Source organism: Schistocerca cancellata, chromosome 5 (genome assembly GCF_023864275.1).
Source record: "Schistocerca cancellata isolate TAMUIC-IGC-003103 chromosome 5, iqSchCanc2.1, whole genome shotgun sequence".
Taxonomy (NCBI): Eukaryota; Metazoa; Arthropoda; class Insecta; order Orthoptera; family Acrididae; genus Schistocerca; species Schistocerca cancellata.
Window position 1 is genome coordinate 52,451,136 of NC_064630.1, and position 23,579 is coordinate 52,474,714.

At 41.2% G+C, this 23,579-nt stretch overlaps 1 protein-coding gene and 1 non-coding gene across 4 annotated transcripts in view; one reads left to right on the plus strand and one right to left on the minus strand.

Moving 5' to 3' along the window:
• The window catches only part of LOC126187961 (band 7 protein AGAP004871), a 499,920-nt gene that overhangs the window by 145,377 nt on the left and 330,964 nt on the right, over positions 1-23,579 (plus strand). The window contains exon 1 of one of the 3 annotated variants that reach the window (XM_049929340.1): positions 16,378-16,507. The exons of the other annotated variants lie outside the window; for them this stretch is intronic. Within the exon in view, the coding sequence (XP_049785297.1) occupies positions 16,396-16,507 (112 nt within the window). The 5' untranslated portion in view covers positions 16,378-16,395. Of the gene's footprint in view, positions 1-16,377; positions 16,508-23,579 lie in introns of those variants that run through there. 3 annotated transcript variants of the gene reach the window in all.
• Trnat-ugu (transfer RNA threonine (anticodon UGU)) lies at positions 18,121-18,194 on the minus strand. The gene has a single exon. It is a non-coding gene; the product is annotated as a tRNA-Thr (tRNA).

The window sequence follows — 23,579 nt, forward strand, 5'->3', positions numbered from 1 at the left end:
GGCCGGCGATACGGGATCCCCAATAGATCTAGATACGACGCTGACAGGTAAAACGTATGCGAGCATCCTGTCTGATCACCTTCATTCATTCATGTCGATTGTGCATCCCGACCGATTTGGGCAATTCCAGTAGGAGAATGCGACGTCCCTCACGTCCAGAATTCCTACAGAGTGGCTCCAGTAACAGTCTTCTGACTTTAAACACTTCCGCTGGGCACCAAACTCCCCAAACCTGAACATTACGGAGCATATCTGGGATGGCTTGCAACGTGCTGTTAAGAAGAGATTTGCACCAGATTCATGGTGTCAGTTCCTTCCAGCACTACTTCAGACATTATTCAAGTCCATGCCACGTCGTGTTACGACACTTCTTCGTGCTCGCGGGGACCCTACATGATATTAGGCAGGTGTACCAGTTTCTTTGGGTCTTCAATGTACCGGGTGATCAAAAAGTCAGTATAAATTTGAAAACTGAATAAATCACGCAATAATGTAGATAGAGAGGTACAAATTGACACACATGCTTGGAATGACATGAGGCTTTATTAGAATCAAAAAAATACAAAAGTTCAAAAAATTTCCGACAAATGGCGCTTCATCTGATCAGAATAGCAATAATTAGCATAACAAAGTAAGACAAAGCAAAGATGATGTTCTTTACAGGAAATGCTCAATATGTCCACCATCATTCCTCAACAATAGCTTTAGTCGAGGAATAATGTTGTGAACAGCACTGTAGAGCATGTCCGGAGTTATGGTGAGGCATTGGCGTCGGATGTTGTCTTTCAGCATCCCTTGAGATGTCGGTTGATCACGATACACTTGCTACTTCAGGTAACCCCAAAATCAATAATCGCACGGACTGAGGTCTGGGGACCTGGGAGTACAAGCATGACGGAAGTGGCGACTGAGCACACGATCATCACCAAACGACGCGCGCAAGAGATCTTTCACGCGTCTAGCAATATGGGGTGGAGCGCCATCCTGCATAAACATCGTACGTTCCAGCAGTTGTTTATCAGCCAGGCTGGGGATGATGCGATTCTGTAACATATCGGCGTACCTCTCACCCGTAACGGTAGCAGTTACAAAACCAGAATCACGCATTTCCTCGAAGAAAAAAAGGCCCGATAACGGTACATGTGGTAAATCCAACCCATACCGTGACTTTCTCGTCGTGCAATGGAGTTTCCACGACATTTATAGGATTTTCGGTAGGCCAAATTCTGCATTTGTGGCGTTGACAGACCCCCGGAGCGCGAAATGAGCTTCGTCGGTCCACAACACGTTACTCAACCAATCGCCATCTTCCGCCATCTTTTGAAACGGCCGCACCGCAAATGCCCTCCGCTTCACCAAATCGCCAGGTAACAGTTCATGATGCCGATGGATTTTGTATAGATAGCATCGGAGGGTACGCCTAAGTGCCAACCAAACAGTAAACACTTCCCCGTGCATAGACGAACCCGCTACAGTCTCCATTTCTTCCTGAACTGTCTCAGCAGCATTACGCCTTATGCTCGGTCGGCCACTACGGGGTCTATCGTCTAAACAACCCGTAGCTTCGAACTTCGAAATCATTCTCGCCACAGTTGCATTTGTCAACGGACCTTTACCCGTTCGACTCCCCTTCCTATGGCGATAGGATCGTAACGCTGAACTAGCGCATTCCCCATTTTGATAATACAGCTTCCCTAAAAGCGCCTTTTCAGGTAACGTCAACATGCTGCGACTGCTGGCACATCTGATTCTCTCTCATTACAGCTCCTTTTATACACGATTGTCATGCGTAGTCATTGACCTTTTGTTGTCCAGCGCCATCTGTCGGGCATTTTGTGAACTTTTTTTTTTGTTCTAATAAAACCCCATGTCAATCCAAGCATGTGTCAATTTTTACCTCTCTATCCACATTATTCTGTGGTTTATTAAGTTTTCAAATTTATACTGACTTTTTGATCACCCGGTACATGGTTCTTGGACGACATAGCATCGTGACAGCTGCATGACTTTACAGTCGCGGGCCGACAGAAAATCTTGTTCTCGTAGAGAGAAGGTAGGAAAACAATAGGCAGCAGAACTTATGTACCTCTCCTGGTTACGTTGCATGGGGGCTTACTAAAATGCTAATGCACATAATTTTGGTAGCTGTATGTCCGATTACGCAAGTCTCGTAACCGGCTGGCCCTGACAACTAATTGTTACGCTATCTGACTGCATAGAATGACAACAAAGAATGTAAGAAAATTTTCGTTAACACAATTAATTAATTAAGTCCCCAGCAACTATAAAACCTACGAAACCAACAAGGCACAAGTGTCGCTGTTCTGTGTGTGGTAGTGTGACTCAACGCACATCTGGCACGGTTCTTCTTCAACAAGACAAGAAATGTTAAATACCAATTATACTGACGTGATAAAAGAAAATTAGAAATACTATAATTGCGTAAGGAAAGCAGAATTACACTCTAATACAAGAACACAAGCCAGATGCTTTGTTGACTGAACCTGTAATGAAGCATTATTCAGGACACACAAATAATAAGAAAATAAAGAACAGTAGTTAGTTACCTTAATTTATATTGACGAAAAGCACTCAGATCATTACAATATCTCCATTGGAACAACATCTGCTATCTCTCCCATCAAATAACTGCATAAACATGGAACAACACTCTCCACTACCGCATCCCACACTGACTTCTGCTACAAGCAGTGTCCCGCACAACTTCTCGGCAAGAACTGTCTGCCACTACGTCTCATAAAGCACTGCCAGTGGAGGCGGCGGAACAATACACTCTCTGGCGCGATTTTTGGCGCTGTGGCTCAGTGTAGCCACCTTTCATATGCCCTTCCTCCACGGGCTAGAATTTGATGGTATTTTTGCCAGCATTGGTGGTGAAAATACCACCAAATTCGTCAAAAAAAATACAGACAAAAATAAAAGATCATATTAATACGTAAATATCATATAACTAGATAAAATTTTGGCTTTGCACTGACCTTTCAATAGCCTAATGTATAAAATACACTAAGCAATACAAATTCTTTCATACATGTGACTTTACATAATAGTTTACAGAAATATCATGTGGTTAAACAATTCAATCGATAACGTCAGCAATGACGAATATGAGCAGTCTTATAACTTTTCACAAACAGTAATACACAAAAAATCAGTTAATACAAATATTCACAACAAGTAGTTCACAGTTCCAGCAGTAGCACCCAGCACTGTTGAATAGGTGCTGACAGCAATAAGTGACATCATCTCAGTAGAAGCAGTCTATCAGTGGCACCCAGCATTGTGGAACAGGTGCAGACAGCAAGAAGTAACATCATTTCAGTAGAAGCAGTCCATCAATGGCACCCAGCAATGTTGAGTAGGTGCAAACAGCAACAGGTGACATCATCTCAGTAGAATCAATCCATCAGTGGCACCCAGCATTGTGGAACAGGTACAAACAGCAACAGGTGACATCATCTCAGTAGAATCAGTCCATCAGTGGCACCCAGCATTATGGAACAGGTGCAGACAGCAACAGGTGACATCATCTCAGTAGAAGCAGTTCGTCAGTGGCACCCAGCATTGTGGAACAGGTGCAGAGAGCAGTCCATCATATTCACTATCACTGATCACACAGTTCATTAGCAGAAATTAAACATGTCCTAGTGGCACCAATCATGTAGAAACAGTACAAGTAACAGTCCATAATTTCGTCCCTACTCAGACAGTTCAAGCATGAACAATAGTTTGAATACACTTACAAATGCTTTTACAATGCTTTTACACTAAACATACAAATCATAACAAACACACAAATGATATCAGATAATTGTTATATTACTATTACAAATACACAAACATCAGTTAATATTTTTGGGTGTCAGTGCAAGCCACTACAAACAAATAAAATAATATTTAGGAGATAGGTGGGTAGGATTAGGAAAGGAAAACACACAAAACACACTCACTCATCTTTCATCTACATTAAGCACTACTGTGTAATTGTATAGTGTTAACTGTCTGAATCCACTTCTGTCGAATTTCATGTTCATCATGTGTATCAAGTAGTAGTGACAGCAATGTATAACAGTCAATAATAGTTAAGTCAACGTCATAGTCATCATGTCAAGACCAATGTTTGCCAAGCCAGATCAAAATGTACGGTTGTTGAACAACTGTCAGTGTGCCAAGATATGCAATGCTTCCTCTCTCCAAAAAAAAAAAATACATACTGCTTAGTGATTTAACAAAGTGTGTGTAGACAATCTTACTTCCATTTTAGTGTTCTAGTCTGCTATCTTCATCCTCCTTGTTCCATATAGACCAACAACAAAAAAATATGCACCTCACTTACTTGCCTCTTATCCACTAAGACTCAAATCAACTTCATATAATCTCAATACCTCTATAATACCTCTTCAATACGTCGCTACATATAAACCTTAGCACCAATATCATTTCACTTCCATAATAACTCTTTCCTCTAGTCAGTTTCGTCGATAAAATCCTAATGCAAACCTCCTCATCCCATACAATCCGAAGACACACTGTCAACACACAACCTCTGTGTAATCCATCTGACCAAAATCTTCTACTCATTATGAATTATAAACAAAGAATGCATACATGACCTCTAACAGACTTAGTTCAAATAACCCTCAGTAATTAAGTACGATTACGGAGTGTGAATGATCCTAATATTTCACAGTGTGTACACCACTTCAAGAATTATGGCAAACAGAAGCAAACATGTGGAGTATTTCTTGTGTCAAGTGTCACTTCCTATTTCAATTGCTCACGAAAAATGCAGTGTAATAACTCTGTTAGTATGTCATGTCGTTAGCTTCCTTCCTATTGGCATACATTTATACAGCTTTCCTAAAACCTCCAACTCATGTGACTTCTATGATGTTTCTTGTACTAATGTCGTTCGTCGAATTATTGCAGTTCATTTTCTTATGTTAAAATATAAAGCACTGAGCGTAAGCAAAACAAGCAATAGCGAGTAAATATACCAGTAGAGAACAGAATGTCAACAAGTGGATGCAGCACAAATCTTACAACGAGGCTCTGCCAAGCGAACAATCTGTAACTAGTACCATAGTGTAACCTAAACTCTATGTTCATACACAGTATAATAGCATTTCTATATACAAAATTAAAGAGTAGTTGTGACAACAAACAGAATTGTATAAATATGCAATCCATACGCATAGCAGCAAACATATCTTACGTAATAAACAGGTCATCAGCATCGTATAACCGTAAGCAAATAAATGTTCATATGTAATCTAATAACTAAACATGAAGGCGCAAGCAAATAAGTAAACATGAAGGCGCAAGCAGATAAATCACAAAGTATAACTTACATACCTAACCACATCAGCACAATTAATCAGGTGACAATTATAATTTAAATAAATAAGCACAGCAGGCACATAATTAAAAATATGACATCAGTGAAAAAGCAGTGCAGCCAAGCGATGCATAGTATACACAAGTTACAATCCAGTACATTAATAATCACTGTCAAAATCAGTTAACGTACGCAAGCACGTCGCTTCACAAGTAATTTCATTGAACATGTAATTAGCACAAAGTATGAATCACGTAATCGCGAGCAGCAAATTACGTCTAAAGTACGTACCTAAGTGGAAATATGTTACCTGAAAAAATAAACTCAATTAATAGTTACCTTTTTTAGTTTATTACTTTCTTCTTCGAAATGACATTTTTCCTGAAATTTTCTCGATAGCAAGTCGTCTTAACGTCGGACACGCACAGAATTTACCTGAAGTTCTTAAATATTTTATAGAACCGTATCCTGAAAAATACTGAATGTTAATAACAGAATTCAACAAGTCACTATAGCTTTATACTGAATTTAGTCGGAGAAATTAGACTGTGTATTTATTTACGGCTGTCAGTGCATTCGCACTGAGCGCTCGATCAGCTGTAGGCGCGTGACGTAGGAAGTGATTGATTGCGGTCAACGACTGCCCTGTGCGGCGCAGACTTGACTGTTGCTTTGAGTGTGTGCCGCCGCCAAAACACAGCGCGGTGTCCTTGTACTCTCCCCGTGTTTACATACATCTGTTAGTTTCTCAAAAGTATGTCATTCTGCAAAAATTTTTCAAAAGTATATCATTCCACAAAAATTTTAACGTTAGATATATGATGTATTCCTTTAGAGCGTCGTGATTTAAGAGTTTCTACTTCTACAGTGTTATCATGAATAATTTTGCGAATTCTATATGGACCATTATAAAGCAGAAAAAATTTGCGACACAAGCCTTTTCCTTTGTGAGACAATCGATGCGACTTAATTAACACCTTCTGACCAACTGACAAGATTTTTAAACGACCAGGACGCTTAGCTGATTTCACTCTTCTAGCAGCCGCAGATGCAATATTTTGTAGAGCCAGGTTGACAACTTCAGAATGCCGCAGTTTCCGTGTAGGCGGAAAAGGAACGATTTCAGAAATGCGATTTGTCGGTGCTTTGTTTTTTAATATCAGTATAGGTGGTAAAGAAGTTGAATCATTAGGGAGTTCATTCAGAATGTTTTGAAAAATGTGAAGATACTGATCCCACGTTCTGTGATTCTGATGACAATAAAGACGACACAATTTATTGATTTCCTTCATCCATCTCTCTGAAGCGTTAGATTGAGGGTGAAAAAGTGAAATGAAGATTGGTTTAATTTTACGACGCTGTAGAGTACGAAGCCAAATTTTAGAACGAAACTGTGATCCATTATCTGATATAACCTTATCAACATGACCCACTTCTTTAAGAAAATGGTTAATGAAAGCATTAGATACTGAACGAGCTGTTGCTTTGCGTAACGGTGTAAAACACACATATTTTGATGTCAACTCCACTGCTACGAAAATGTACGCAAAACCATTAGTAGATCGAACCACTGGACCGAACAAATCAACTGCAGCCATGCCCTTTAATTTTGCTGGAATGATAGGAAACAACGGTGCTCTGTGAGAAACTGTCGGCGGTTTAGCCTTTTGACATAATTTGCATTTGGCAAGAACAAATCGAATACGTTTTTCCATATTATTGAAGTAGCAATTTTCTCGTAATTTATGAAAGCATTTTCTGGGACCAAAGTGTGCATAACTGAAATGCGTATACCAAATCAGCTTATTAACCCACTCATCAGGAATACAAACTAACCAAACAGAGTTGTCGACCGATTTCCGTTTAAAAAGAATGTCATTGCGAACTAAATAATGCTGTCTAATCGCTACGCTTTCCTTTCTCCTCCACTTATCCTTAATGTCCTTCCAGATTGGATCCTTATTTTGCTCCTTAGCGATGTCCTGGAGCGAAGACGAAATAAAGTTCTCAAACGCAACACCTTGAATATACATCAAACAATAATTGTTTTCCTTGCAGTCCTCTTCAGCACTTTGTTTCAAACCCATAGGTGCACGTGATAAAGCATCGGCAACAATATTTGAAGAACCCTGTATGTAAACAATACTAAAATCAAATTCCTGTAGGTACAACGCCCATCGTGACAATCTGCCATGAGTTAATTTTGTTGACATAAGAAATTCCAGAGCTCGATGATCGGTGTAAACCTTAGTATGTCTGCCCAACAAAAATGTGCGAAATTTTGTAAAAGCCCAAACAACAGCCAAAGCTTCAAGTTCCGTAATCGAATAATTCTTTTCTGATTTCGAGAGAACACGACTTCCAAATGCAATAGTCTTTTGTACTACAACGCCGTCTTCTTCTATCTCTTGAAATAAATGTGCACCTAGTCCTTTGTATGATGAGTCCGTCGCCAAACAAAAATCTTTAGATAAATCCGGGTGTGAAAGAAGTGGAGCAGCAACTAAAGCATCACGAAGTTGTTCAAATTCTGACTGAGCTTCCTCATCCCAACACCAATTAGATTTCTTTCCAGATAGTTCACATAAACGAGGTGTGGCCAAATCGTCCAATCTAACAAAGCGTCTAAGAAAATTACAGACACCAAGAAAACTACGAACATCACGTTTTGTGGTAGGAACAGCATAATTACGAATAGCGTCTAATTTTTCTGGATCAGGAAGAATACCTTCTGTAGAAATAATGTGACCGAGAAATCTCACCTGAGAACGACCAAATTCAGATTTTTCCAAGTTTACTGTAATGCCAACTCTTGCAAAAATACGTAACAATGAATCCAAAATTTTGTTGTGCTCACTCCAAGAACGTTTAGCAATAAGAATGTCGTCAACATAAGAAGTAATATTGTCACGAAGATAAACAGGTAAAATTTCATTTAAGCTACGAATGAATGCTGCTGAGGATACAGTAAGTCCAAACGGTAATTTCCGAAATTGGTAACAGTTACCAAAGGCTAAAAAGGCAGTATATTTTCTACAATCAGGGTGGAGTTCTATTTGCCAAAAACTTGCGCGCATGTCAATCGTGGATAAAATTTTAATTCCATGGAAATGTTGAAGAAGTTCATCTAAGTTTTGTGGGCGGTCAGTTTCAGGAATGATGATATTATTTATCTGTCTGGAATCCAGAACCAAACGAATCGACCCATCTTTTTTAAGAACGACATGTAATGGGCTAGTATAAGGACTGACTGCAGGCTCAATAATGCCCTGATCTAACATGTACTGAAGTTCATTCTTAACCTTGTCTCTGTAAGCCAAAGGAATAGCGTACGTTTTCCCGCGAAATGGTGTGTGTTCTTTTACTTTAAATAAATATTGTAAGCCTTGTATAGTTCCTGTGTGATGACTAAATACTATAGCATGTGAAGTCAAAATGTGGTGCAGCTCTTCTCTTGCAACGTCATCTGGCACTTCAGCTTTCTTAACCTTTTCATTAATTAGTTCTTCGCTATTAATTATATCATCCATCGCGTCTCTGTATCTATTGTCATTGTCATGAATAAACACATTGTCGTCATAATGCTCAATGAAAACATCAGAAGTAAGAAACCTTAAACATTTTGTATCTGACTCAGATCTTGTTAAACACTCGAAAAATTTCAAACATTTCGGCATTCCGGCAACAGTCAAATTCTCACTTCCTTCTTTAAAGTTTAAAATTGCCTTATGTGCGTTAAGAAACTCCATACCTAATATAATTTGTGTACTGAGTAATGGAACAATAATAAAATTAGCAGAAAATTCGTATCCTTGACAATTGAAATTTAGGTTGGTCTGTTGTTTAACTTCTACACTTTTTCCAGAAATCGCTCCTCGAATTGTAGTTTTAGAAATAGGTAACACAGGACAGGCAATAGTCCTTTCACATATACGAAAAACTGATTCACTAATGACGTTCAATGGGCTCCCAGAATCTAAAACTGCAGTGAACTTATTCTTACCCACACATATTTCAATAACAGGATGTAAAAATGCGTCTACATTATTTTCCTTTTCGTCTAACAAAATGTCTCTCATGTCTTCCAGGCGTACGTAGTGTAAAGTCGTAGTGTCATTACTTTCTGAACCGTCTATATTGCTGCCAGAAGCCGAAGCTACAAGTCATTGTCGATTGTTTGCGTCACGTCTTTGAGTATTCGCGTCATTTCGCGGATCCATTTCTACGATTTGCACTTGTCTCTCTGAAGTTCTGTCACGTGGAGGATGCCACTTAGGTCCCTCCTGTCTGTTAGATACAAATTCTTGGTTGTGTCTGTTATTAAAATTTCTATTTTCCTGTCTGTCTGCATAAGTACTTCTTGTGTAATTTCGACTGTCACTTCTGAAATTATTGTATCTATTACCCTGGTTATTTCTGTGGTAAGAATTTCTATTACTGTATGAATAATTTCTGTCTTGATGATACCGATTACTGTTTCCGTATGATTGATCATTCCGGTACGAATTACCGTTACTATAATTGTCTGTGTAGTTTCTGTTAGAACGTCTGTTATTGTCATAAGGCTGGTATCTATTGTCCTGTCTGTTTCGTCTGTCATTCTCAAAATTACCGCTATAACGTCCGTTCCGATCACTATCCCTTTTCTCTGAAAATCTATCATAATTACTGTTACTGAAAAAATTACAGGTAGTCCCGTCGTCATTGTCGTACTCGAGTTCTTGTAGCAAAGTCTTAAAAGTCTCAATGTCGTCTTTACATCTTCCGGCTAAAGCAATTTGTCTTATGGATTGTGGCAGCTTGGTTAAACAAATGCGAATTAATTCAGTCGGGCTATAAGGGTTGGAAAGGAACTGATTCTTTCGAATCATGTCTTCAAAATATTCCGCTGGCGTGCGGAATTCAGACTGTTTGAAATTACGCTGCATGATAAGACTGTGTTTGACTCTGTCTTGCGTGTTTTCGGACCAATATGCCGATAGAAATGCATGATAAAAATCATTCAGATTATTACAATCTCTAATGAGTGCGCGCATCCGCGTCGCCGGTTCGTTTTCTAAATACCCACACATAAATTCCAGTTTGTGACTTAGTGGCCAATTTGGTGGAAGTGCGTACATAAATTGATCTAACCATGAACATGGATGTATGTCATTTTTAGAATTGCGGAAGATCTTAAATTTCCGAACAGTCAAAAAGTGTTTATAGTCAAAGTTTTCGCCTCGTGGCGACAAAGACCTACCGCGTCTGTCCCAGTCCAAATGTCGATTATTGCCAAGTTCGCGCGCCTGTCGCTCTCTTGTTGCATCTCGTAAATAAAACAAATTACTTTCTTCAAACCCCTCTGCTATCTGTGATTCTAAATTCCTTCTGCTGTCTTTTCCTACGATTTCGCCTTCAATTTGTTTGACTTGCTTTCGTAATGCCTCCACTTCCCTTTTAACGCGTTCATTAAATTTTCCCTGATTTTCAACATGTTTATTTATGCTCTGGTACTCTTCGGTTTCTGAAAATGGCAATGGAGCTGTGTCATCTGAATCTCTGTCCCCATTCAAACTAAGATTTGTCAATTTATCTGAAATCTCCTCCACTCTTTCCGATAAGTCACCTATTTGTTCTTTCTGTTTATTTACGTCTTCCGTAAGTGTCGCGACTCGGGTTTCAGTATTAACACATTTAGTAGTTAACTGTTCATATAGTTGTGTTAGATTATTTATTCTATCATTTGGTACGGATTCCTCGATTCTCTCAAATATTTCTTCCTTATCTTTTGCACGTTGTAAATTTAACTCTGAAAATTTCTGTACTATCACGCGATCTCTTTCTTCCTGTTCTCTATCCTGTTCCCTTTGTCTAATCTCTACTGCAATTAATCTATTATTGTGAGAATTCAAAATCGGTTGTACTTCTTCTCTGATTTCTTTCTTTAATTCATCTTTCATATTTTTGAAACATGTCCCTATTCGTGAATCTAACCGTGTTTCCATTGTTTCCATCTCTGTTTCTAGCCGTGTTGCCACCGTTTTCAATTCAGATCCTAACTGTAATCCCAATGAGTCTAACCGTGTTTCCATTGTTTCCCTATCTGTTTTTAATTCAGATCGAAACTGCTCCATTGTTCCCCTATCTGTTTTAATTTCAGATCGCAAAGTTCCCATCTCAGTTTTAATTGTTCCTATTTCTGTTTTTAATTCAGATCTAAACTGAGTATGCATTGTTCCCATATTTAATATAGCACTCATCAACTGCTCCAAAGTAACTGTTTCAAAATTCTTTTCACCCCTCACATTTCCCACAAAACTAACTTCCTTCTGCATAGCCATAAGGCTATCTGTGTTCGATACTATTCCAGAATCTTCTATCGTTACTCTCGTATTCTGTGAATTTTCTGATTGAGAAAAACCTTGAACTGGTTCCGGACTATTTTCCCGACTTATTACATTGTTTTCCACTTCATTATCCATCATACTGTTCTCCTGTGTTGGCGAGTTCGCCATGTTAACAATTTCGTCATTTTCACTATCCATCATTTTTGCCTTTTTCATTGATCGCGTAATCATTTACAAAATATACAAAACTCGTCACTATATGAAAATTACGGAGAATTTAACACGTTATCACCAACAATACCATTCACACGATATGCTTCCCTCAAACACGTTTACTCGAACAATTGAAATAATTGCACTAAATTATCAAACCCGTGGACAAGACAAAAAAAAATGAATAACTTTTGAAAAATACCATTAGAAGAATACCAATTACCAAGTCTACACATGCAAAATGGACTACAATTACCAAACTACAAATTACTACAACAATACTACTGTCTACTACTTTTGCAATCAGAAGATTCCAAGGGACGATCCGAAGCAGCGGTCGCCACGTGCATGGGGGCTTACTAAAATGCTAATGCACATAATTTTGGTAGCTGTATGTCCGATTACGCAAGTCTCGTAACCGGCTGGCCCTGACAACTAATTGTTACGCTATCTGACTGCATAGAATGACAACAAAGAATGTAAGAAAATTTTCGTTAACACAATTAATTAATTAAGTCCCCAGCAACTATAAAACCTACGAAACCAACAAGGCACAAGTGTCGCTGTTCTGTGTGTGGTAGTGTGACTCAACGCACATCTGGCACGGTTCTTCTTCAACAAGACAAGAAATGTTAAATACCAATTATACTGACGTGATAAAAGAAAATTAGAAATACTATAATTGCGTAAGGAAAGCAGAATTACACTCTAATACAAGAACACAAGCCAGATGCTTTGTTGACTGAACCTGTAATGAAGCATTATTCAGGACACACAAATAATAAGAAAATAAAGAACAGTAGTTAGTTACCTTAATTTATATTGACGAAAAGCACTCAGATCATTACAATATCTCCATTGGAACAACATCTGCTATCTCTCCCATCAAATAACTGCATAAACATGGAACAACACTCTCCACTACCGCATCCCACACTGACTTCTGCTACAAGCAGTGTCCCGCACAACTTCTCGGCAAGAACTGTCTGCCACTACGTCTCATAAAGCACTGCCAGTGGAGGCGGCGGAACAATACACTCTCTGGCGCGATTTTTGGCGCTGTGGCTCAGTGTAGCCACCTTTCAACGTCTTTAAGTGTTTCTCGATAAATAGTACAATTCTCAAGGCTGTCAATTCAACTAAGTACCTGGGTGTTAAAATTACGAACAACTTCAGTTGGAAAGACCACATAGATAATATTGTGGGGAAGGCGAGCCAAAGGTTGCGTTTCATTGGCAGGACACTTAGAAGATGGAACAAGTCCACTAAAGAGACAGCTTACACTACACTCGTTCGTCCTCTGTTAGAATATTGCTGCGCGGTGTGGGATCCTTACCAGGTGGGATCGACGGAGGACAGCGAAAGGGTGCAAAAAAGGGCAGCTCGTTCGCGAGTTGGGATGGGAGTCATTAAAGCAAAGACGTTTTTCGTCGCGGCGAGATCTATTTACGAAATTTCAGTCACCAACTTTCTCTTCCGAATGCGAAAATACACTCCTGGAAATTGAAATAAAACACCGTGAATTCATTGTCCCAGGAAGGGGAAACTTTATTGACACATTCCTGGGGTCAGATACATCACATGATCACACTGACAGAACCACAGGCACATAGACACAGGCAACAGAGCATGCACAATGTCGGCACTAGTACAGTGTATATCCACCTTTCGCAGCAATGCAGGCTGCTATTCTCCCATGGAGACGATCGTAGAGATGCTGGATGTAGTCCTGTGGAACGGCTTGCCATGCCATTTCCACCTGGCGCCTCAGTTGGACCAGCGTTCGTGCTGGACGTGCAGACCGCGTGAGACGACGCTTCATCCAGTCCCAAACATGCTCAATGGGGGACAGATCCGGAGATCTTGCTGGCCAGGGTAGTTGACTTACACCTTCTAGAGCACGTTGGGTGGCACGGGATACATGCGGACGTGCATTGTCCTGTTGGAACAGCAAGTTCCCTTGCCGGTCTAGGAATGGTAGAACGATGGGTTCGATGACGGTTTGGATGTACCGTGCACTATTCAGTGTCCCCTCGACGATCACCAGTGGTGTACGGCCAGTGTAGGAGATCGCTCCCCACACCATGATGCCGGGTGTTGGCCCTGTGTGCCTCGGTCGTATGCAGTCCTGATTGTGGCGCTCACCTGCACGGCGCCAAACACGCATACGACCATCATTGGCACCAAGGCAGAAGCGACTCTCATCGCTGAAGACGACACGTCTCCATTCGTCCCTCCATTCACGCCTGTCGCGACACCACTGGCTGCACGATGTTGGGGAGTGAGAGGAAGATGGCCTAACGGTGTGCGGGACCGTAGCCCAGCTTCATGGAGACGGTTGCGAATGGTCCTCGCCGATACCCCAGGAGCAACAGTGTCCCTAATTTGCTGGGAAGTGGCGGTGCGGTCCCCTACGGCACTGCGTAGGATCCTACGGTCTTGGCGTGCATCCGTGCGTCGCTGCGGTCCGGTCCCAGGTCGACGGGCACGTGCACCTTCCGCCGACCACTGGCGACAACATCGATGTACTGTGGAGACCTCACGCCCCACGTGTTGAGCAATTCGGCGGTACGTCCACCCGGCCTCCCGCATGCCCACTATACGCCCTCGCTCAAAGTCCGTCAACTGCACGTACGGTTCACGTCCACGCTGTCGCGGCATGCTACCAGTGTTAAAGACTGCGATGGAGCTCCGTATGCCACGGCAAACTGGCTGACACTGACGGCGGCGGTGCACAAATGCTGCGCAGCTAGCGCCATTCGACGGCCAACACCGCGGTTCCTGGTGTGTCCGCTGTGCCGTGCGTGTGATCATTGCTTGTACAGCCCTCTCGCAGTGTCCGGAGCAAGTATGGTGGGTCTGACACACCGGTGTCAATGTGTTCTTTTTTCCATTTCCAGGAGTGTATTTTATTGAGCCCGACCTACATAGGTAGAAATCATCATCAAAATGAAACAAGAGAAATTAGAGCTCGAACAGAAAGGTTTAGGTGTTCGTTTTTCCCGCGCGCTGTTCGGGAGTGGAATGGTAGATAGTATGATTGTCGTTCGATGAACCCTCTGCCAAGCACTTAAATGTGAATTGCAGAGTAATCATGTAGATGTAGATGTAGATGCTTTTGTTTTAGGTATAAAATTTTGAGGCCACTCTCCGTGTCTACACCCTTGGCAGCTCCCTCGGTACCTGCCTGTCTTTAAGCTACCTTGGCGTAGCACGCGGCTCATGATCGCACAGCGCTGCACGTGTGCTGCTCGCGTGCAGGCGTCGAACGGGACAGTGCCGACAGCCTGCAAGTTGCTGCAGTGTAGTACAAGGCTAAGCCGCGAACGTTGATGCGAAGCGACCACTACGTAGTGAAAGTTGTATTACAAGAATCGGAAAATGCAGAGTGAATCAAGGAAACGGAGACGTGGAGATTTGCTATCTTTTAAAAAGTAATGGAAGAATCATTTTTTCTTTGAGCAAAAACGTGAAAATTCTAAATGTTTAATATGTGGCAGTATTCTCGCTGGTCAGCGGAAGTTTAGTACTGAAGGCCATTATAATAAATTTCACAAGGACGAGTACAATTTATTGTCGGATTCTGAGCGGATGGGGAAATTGACTGAGCTTAAGAAGAGCGACCTGACGATATTAGATGCATCTGTCCTAGTTGCCGTTGTAACGAGAGATCTGCGACTTTGTCTCGTCATGTCTCTCATCTAACTGATTTAACGTTTTATGGAGCACTGTTTTCAATTTTTCAGGGCGACAACAATAATAGCCCAGCGGTACGTGCAAGCTATAAAATTGCGCTTAATATAGTGAGAGCTGGGAAAACCATTTGCTGAATTAATAAGCCTCGGTTAATAGCAAACGTAAGTGATGAAAATTTATCTAACTCTTTGCGTTTGTGTGTATGCAGAAATTTTGTTCCAGATATTAAAAGTATTGTAAACTCCACCTGCGATAATTAAATAAAACATATCGTAGTTAATAGGTACTCTTTCAAACCATGATTTATTTCAAGCACTCCTGCTAACCTTATTCCATCATTCAATAAAGTAAGCTAGAAAAATAAAACGTATTACAGAGGAAGGAGTGGACAGAAGGTATGGTGGGGCGGGGAGGTAAGCGGGTGGCCTGCTTGCCCCTGTGTGCACGCAGAACACCTGTTAACTGCACGCGTGCAAGTGCACCGCACACGTGCAGGTTTCCTGCCCGCCCCTGGCGTAGGACATGGTTTGTGTGTTGGTGAGGGGGGTAGAGGCCGCATTCGTATAGGCGCGGCAGGGCGCAGCACAATCAATGTGATCGGCAACGCTACGGAGTTTGGTCGCGGACTGGCACTCGCCGCGGCGACAGTGCGTGCTCGCCCGCACGGTGCAGGGGCGAGCAGCGGCGCGCCGGCTGCATATCGACTGGCGGGCGGCTGCGCGGGCCTGCGCGCTCGCCCCATTCGCGCGGCCGTCGACCGCTGCAGAGCAGGTCCGCCGCCGGCGGACAGCAGTCGCCATGCCGCGCATCGGCACCAACGACGTCTTCGGCAAGATGGAGGCGGCGCCGGAGCCGCCGTCGCCGCCGCTGCCGCCGCGCGCCGAAAGCTTCTCCGTTATGTACAGCAACGGTGGGTGAGTCGCCGCGCCCGCCTAGTAGCGCTAACCCCCGGCAGGGGGACGCGGCAGCTAATCTGCCCGTCAGCGCCGCAGCGGACGCGCCGCGTACTAAGCGCGCCGCAACACGCACTGCCGTGTCCTAGTCCTCTCTAGAGATGCGCAAACTGAAACACGTAACTGTTTCGAAACAAATGAAACAGTACAATGTGATGTTTCGATACGCTATTTCGAAACAGTGAAACAGTTTGTGTTTTGTAATCTAATAAACCTACACATTTTATCATCTTGAATGTCTACTGTATAAGTATGTCCATATAAACACAAATGAGGTGCGAGAGCGCTAATCATGTCGCACAAAGCATGAAACTATCACTTAGGCGTCTTGGCAGTTTCGTATTTCCTGCAGCAAATGCACTGCTTTCGTGTCGTGCGACTTTCATACTTTTCAATTGGCTGAGGACAGCCATAGCTGAAGACTGAAGAACCACCATGAACGGAACTGGAGGTGGGAGGAAACTGCAGAAACAACGGATATGCTACTGGGATTCCCACATTCCCTTAGTATGGGTAATATACCCATACTGCTAATTTACATGCACACAAAAGGAACCATTGTGGATAATAGGCACAGTGACTATAGACTCACAAATAACGCCAAATAATTCGAATAAACAAGAAAATATAACAGAAAAAATTTTTGTCTTTCAAGGTGTTTCGAACCGTTACTATAAATTCACCATGCTTCCCAGCCCTTCCCGTTCACCATTACACTATCAGTGATATGTCAAACAGGCTGGCAATTATACCTACATCAAATTTATGTATATAATAACTGTCACTCTGCGCCTTTTTTTTATTCAAAATGTTTAGGCTTACTTGCGTTACTCAATATGATTACTGTACATGAACAGAGAAGCGTATCTTATAAAAGAAGTGTAATTTAAATGAATGATTTTCACATATTTATTATTTTGAATGTGAATAGTATACGTTGTTTTATTGTTTGGTTAGTGTTTATAAAGCAGATGTTACGCCATTTCGGAATAGGACAGTCAGCTAGAAACGAAGTTTTATTTTCGGATATCCTAAGCTTCATGCTATTGCCAGTCAAAAGATTTCGACACTCTTGAAAGTGTTTCACGAAGTGGTATGTTGTGTTTCAGTACCTGTGCCGAGCCCGAATCTCGTCCGACACAGAGGGGAATGAAACATCACTGTTTCGATACAATTAGTCCGTTCCAGGCACAGGTGGACTGAAACAGCCTTATTTTGAAACAACGATACAGTTTCTGTGTCTGGCTCGAGATCGAATCTGGTCCGGTTATCCAAGACAGGGGCGGAATGAAACATGACTGTTTCGAAACAGTGAACCACAGCCGTTCCGAAACACTGAAACAGTTTCACGTATCGATACACGGTATCGAAACATAGAAACAGTGGCCAAGTCTAGTCCTCTCTCTCGCCCCACACTCTCGACTGCGTTCCGTACGCGTGGGCACCTTTGCTTGGAGATAAGCGGTAACTAGTAATGGGGCTTCACCCTTTATTAAATGATGATTAATTGAAACCCTCAGCTGCCGACAGGTGTTGTTGATATACGTCGATGTGGACAGTTGAAAATGCGTGCCCCGACCGGGACTCGAACCCGGGATCTACTGCTTACATGGCAGACGCTCTATCCATCTGAGCTACCGAGGACACAGATGAGTAGCGCGACTGCAGGGATTTATCCCTTGCACACTCCCCATGAGACCCACATCCCCAACTGTCCACAATCTACATCCATAATGTACCTACTAGATATTTGCCCATCCACTGATTACTCGCGCACACTAAGTTGACGATTCCCTTGATTGGCTGATGTAACCTCCCAAGTGTTAAAAAATATATAATAACCTCCCAACAGTAAAAAATATACCGATCTTATCCCGTGCGATTTTTTCTTATGGGGGTATGTTAAGGATATGGTGTTTCGGCCACCTCTCCCAGCCACCATTGATGATTTGAAACGAGAAATAACAGCAGCTATCCAAACTGTTACGCCTGATATGCTACAGAGAGTGTGGAACGAGTTGGAGTATCGGGTTGATATTGCTCGAATGTCTGGAGGGGGCCATATTGAACATCTGTGAACTTGTTTTTGAGTGAAAAAAAAACCTTTTTAAATACTCTTTGTAATGATGTATAACAGAAGGTTATATTATGTTTCTTTCATTAAATACACATTTTTAAAGTTGTGGTATTCTTTTTGAATCACCCTGTATAAGTATACCATTCACATTCAGTGTAACTACCCAACAGTTTATTATTCCATAACGTCGCAATAATAACATGACTAACCTCCCAATAAAAAATGTGACTCATATATAACCTTTCAATAATTGACTGACTGTGAATCTAAATTGGTACATTGGGCCATCAGCAGTGCTGCGTCATGGCCCTGAAAGATCATACTGAATAAACCGGAAAGTCTTACATCAATAAGGCCGCCAGATAACGCGTATATATCTGCTCCTATAAGAAATTTTTCTAGCACAGGCTAGTGCAATGCTGGCCGTTACATTTGTCATATATAAAAGGAAACAACTGATTTTTCTTTACAATAATCGTGATGACCATGGATTGGAGAAATTAGTAAATTCTTTAAATTGAGATGAATGATTGTCAAAAGTTAATTTTTATAAGAATGATTATTATTAAGAGATTTTTTTAAAAAACATTTACATGGGACTTGATATAACAATAGCACATATGTGCGAGGCTGCTTTTACATTATACTACAACGCTCAGGCACCGCCATCGCTCCCCACGGCCGGCCCAGCCATCTCGATACACCAGACTGCTAGCTACTTACTACTTACTCCTACTGCCACACAGTTACTACTGAATACAACACTGCTCTGTGGTCTGAGATTCTCTTATAGCTTACATATCTCAGGCAGCGCGTGAGCAATCCATGAGCATGAGTGCGCTAGCAACAAATTCCTTAGTCATGGACCTCTTACACTAAACTATTAAAAACACATCAGTTTTCCAGATTTAATACGAATCATAGCATTAAATGTGAGACGGAAAGCGAAAAGGGACCTCTTCTCGAAAATTTTCGATTTTGTGTTATTGTAATTTTTACGTTTAGGATTAAAGTTTTAAAAATTGAAAAAAAAATACAATTCTGGCTCTAAATTTGAATGATTTATGAAGGGCTGAATGTATGTGATGAGCTATTTTGAGATAAGGCGTATTAAAGTTTCACTTTATCACAATTTTTTAATTTGGCATATTTAACAAACAAATTTTACAAACATATTACCCTTAAAATGACATTCGTCAAATGGGACAAAGGTTTTTAAGTTAATATGACGCACTATGTGGTTAATCTCTTTAGACCTGTAGCACATTATAGCATATGTAAATTTGAAACCAAGTAAATTAGCCACAAAATGACAGAAATTAGTAAATCCTGCCTTTTTTTATTTTATTTTTATTTTTATTTATTTATTTATTTATTTTTGATTGGGGGTGGCAAAATATTGGTGTTTTTATTTTGTCTTATGGCCAACTGTAAATATATAAAAAGGGATGACGTGTCTTGTTTGGCATTATTATAATCACAAATTGTTCTTCTTTTGCAGAAAGCTACTCTGACCTCCTTAAAACGCTTATGAAATTTAGGAGGTGCTGTTTTGCGAAGCATTACATAGACAACTGCGAGATTTTGAAAAGTGGACTCTTCTCGTGCCGATGTTGTTTCCCCATTACGACAAGTCCGTTTTCAGAAGACTCACATCAATGGCTTTCAATACTGTTGTTGACTCCTGTTGGATTCGAACAACTTTCAAATCGATGATAACGTGTACAGAATGATGTAAATTATCACAACACACACACACACACGCACACGCACACACACACACACACACACACACACACACACACACACACGCACACACACACTAAACAAACGAAAACAGATATTTCAGACATTATCGAACGTTTCTGCTTGTACTAAAAATTTTACTTCTTTGGTAAGAGGCAACTTTTCACTTTCCGTCTCACAAATAGTAAGAGAATAATAGTGAATTCTTCTCAGGAGTCTGAACTTTTTTACCATTTTGCAAGGGTGGTACTTTTGAGATCTGTGTGGCGCTCCAGTTGCTTGCACTGGAAGGTAATTACGCACTTACTACGTGGAATTCAGCAAAATATTTTTTATTTTCATTGCAACACAGAAATACTCCACAAAATAAAGACTTTGAGTTTGGCGTAGACTCCATACACCTCCCCCTGTTTCTTGCAAAAGTGGCAAAATGAACACTCTTACATCCTTATCTTCCGTCGTTTCGGACTAATTTCTTCGTTTTCTTGCCTGTATTGCTGTCTGTCAGAACTACCGTTGTAGCACTGGGACTGGTAGTTTCTGCATTCGTCTTATCCATCAGTCTCCTGAGCAACATTTCTCCTAAACTTCAAAAATGGAGTTTTCCCATACACTGAACATTTACAAAAACTTTTTGCATTTTTGTCCCCACGCTCGAGGAGATCTAAATCTGTCGGAATGATTCACATCTCACACATTACGACTGTAGCCCTCTATTACGACGAGCTGAAAGAAGAGGTTCATAACTTTCTGAACAGCATGGCGGCGAGCTGCTATGACAGCGGCATACAAAAACTGCCACAGCGTCTACAAAAATGCAGCGACAGAAATGGAGATTATGTCGAAAAATAGCTAAATGTTCAAGCTTGAAACTGATGTAAACCATTTTAGAAATAAACTTATAAAAAAATAGGAGACCTTACTTTTGGGATTACCATCCTGCTATAATAGATGAACTAATCCATACAACAAAATTAAACCGACCAACCGTTGAACAACTACCCACAAACTGGAATACCATGCTTGTAAGCCTGTCTTTCCTAGGGATGACTTCAAACCAGATTGCCAACCTTTTCTAGACGTACATCACCAACAACAAAATACAGAACAACGTTATTCATAGAACCAAAACCACTACGCAACAGTATCAAAAATTAGATGTATAGAAACTCATTTGCAACTCATGTCCTAGCGTCTACATTGCTCAAACTGGTAGAAGCATCACAACAAGATTTAAATAGCTTTTGGATGCAGTCCGTCTCAACAACCTGAACAACTAAATCTTCGCCATACTTCTAGCGCACACACTCATTCTACAAACAGCTCACAAGAGAACCTCCAAATACTTCAACTTCCCGAAAAAGGCATGAAACTTGACCTGCTTTAAGGAAGTGATATCTTTATCAAAACAAATACAGCATCGGACTACCTACTCAGTGAACAGACGGGACTGAGAAACAAACTTTTTCTTCTGAAATTCAAAGACTTATTAGTCCAGAACAGCTAATCAGTCAACCAACTCCCCCATACCACCCTCTCTTTACATCCTATTTACATTGATTTCAACACAAATAACATACTACAGAATAAATCCTGCACTATGTTACAATATGCAAGCCTTCTATTAATGAAATAAATTATACTCATATACATATTATCTTTAGCTGCAATAAACAGAATCTGGTTTTACTAATATTCGAGACGATGGTAATATAACAATAGAAATAAGACGGGGGTTAATTTCAAGTTTTGTTCTTGTTTTAAAAAGTAAAGTTCATGTACAAATAAACAACTGCAATTCTCTGCATATACTACAACTTTATTTTGTTTTTGGGCAGTCATGTTAACTACAGTTTTCACTGAAGCATTTGCCCAAACTTCGACTGTGTTAAATTCAAAGAAAAAGAAATAACATCTATGAGCAAAGTACATTATACACGATATTTCGCGTGGTTCTTTGTAACAAGCACCAGCTGCACAGCTATGTTTCGTAACCTGTGAAAAATGAGTGATGAGTTGCATACTGTCAATCGCAATAGAAGCTGATAGAGGGCTAGTAATAACAAAGCCACCCATAATGTCACAGGCCAGCATCCAGTATATGCTTTGAAATAGTTATATAAAATGCTGTTCGTCATCTGAAGATGAGCCTGAAAAAATTCGAAAACTTGTTTAAGCAATAAATAACATTTCAAAAAATTGACTGGTTCCGAATTCCCGTATTTATATAGTGTAAGAATATGCTGAAATTTGCACAGACCCGCAGCCCTTATACGCTACCTAATAGTACGAGGCGCAGCGGTTAGCACACTGGACTCGCATGGCCGGCCGCTGTGGCCGAGCGGTTCTAGGCGCTACAGTCTGGACCCGCTACGGTCGCAGGTTCGAATCCTGCCTCGGGCATGGATGTGTGTGATGTCCTTAGGTTAGTTAGGTTCCAGTAGTTCTAAGTCTAGCGGACTGATGACCTCAGATGTTAAGTCCGATAATGCTTAGAGCCTTTGAACCATTTGGACTCGCATTCGGCAAGACAAGGGTTCAAACCCGGCTGCGGCCGTCCAGATTTAGGTTTTCCGTGATTCCCCTAAATCACTCCAGGCAAATGCCGGGATGGTTCCGTTGAAAAGGCACCTATGATATCTTTCTTCATCCCTGACATGATCCGAGCTCTAATGGCCGTCTCTAATGAATTCGATGTCGACGGTACGTTAAACCCAGTCGTCCTTCCTTTCTTTCTTCCTTCGCAATACGAGTGCCTGCTCCATTTCCAGTAAGACAAGGTCGGCTGTATAGAGGGCAGATTTGAAAAGAAAATGTGTGCTGGAAATTATGAAGAGCTGTGTGCACACACAACACAAGAAGCCGCCCCAGTCGTGCTGTCCAGGGAAGACAAACAACAGACTTCCAGGCCCCGAGACAACACCGAACGTTCGGTTTTTGTAGCCCCCGGGACTGCAGACTGGTACTGTCAGCTGCGAGTCACCACTGGGCCACCGAGTTGCCTCTTCAAGTCCGTGTTATTCCGTTGCTTGACAACGCGCTCCCTGACTCTGAAACGACCTTCGGTATTCTCGACAAGAGTCTCTTACGTGCAGTCACCTTACACGTGAGGGTAGTGTAACCAGCTCAGAATTTACGACAATGACTAAATGGTTCAAATGAAACGTCGCTTATACTGTGAATTGCAGGTCTTTTCCAAGTCTATA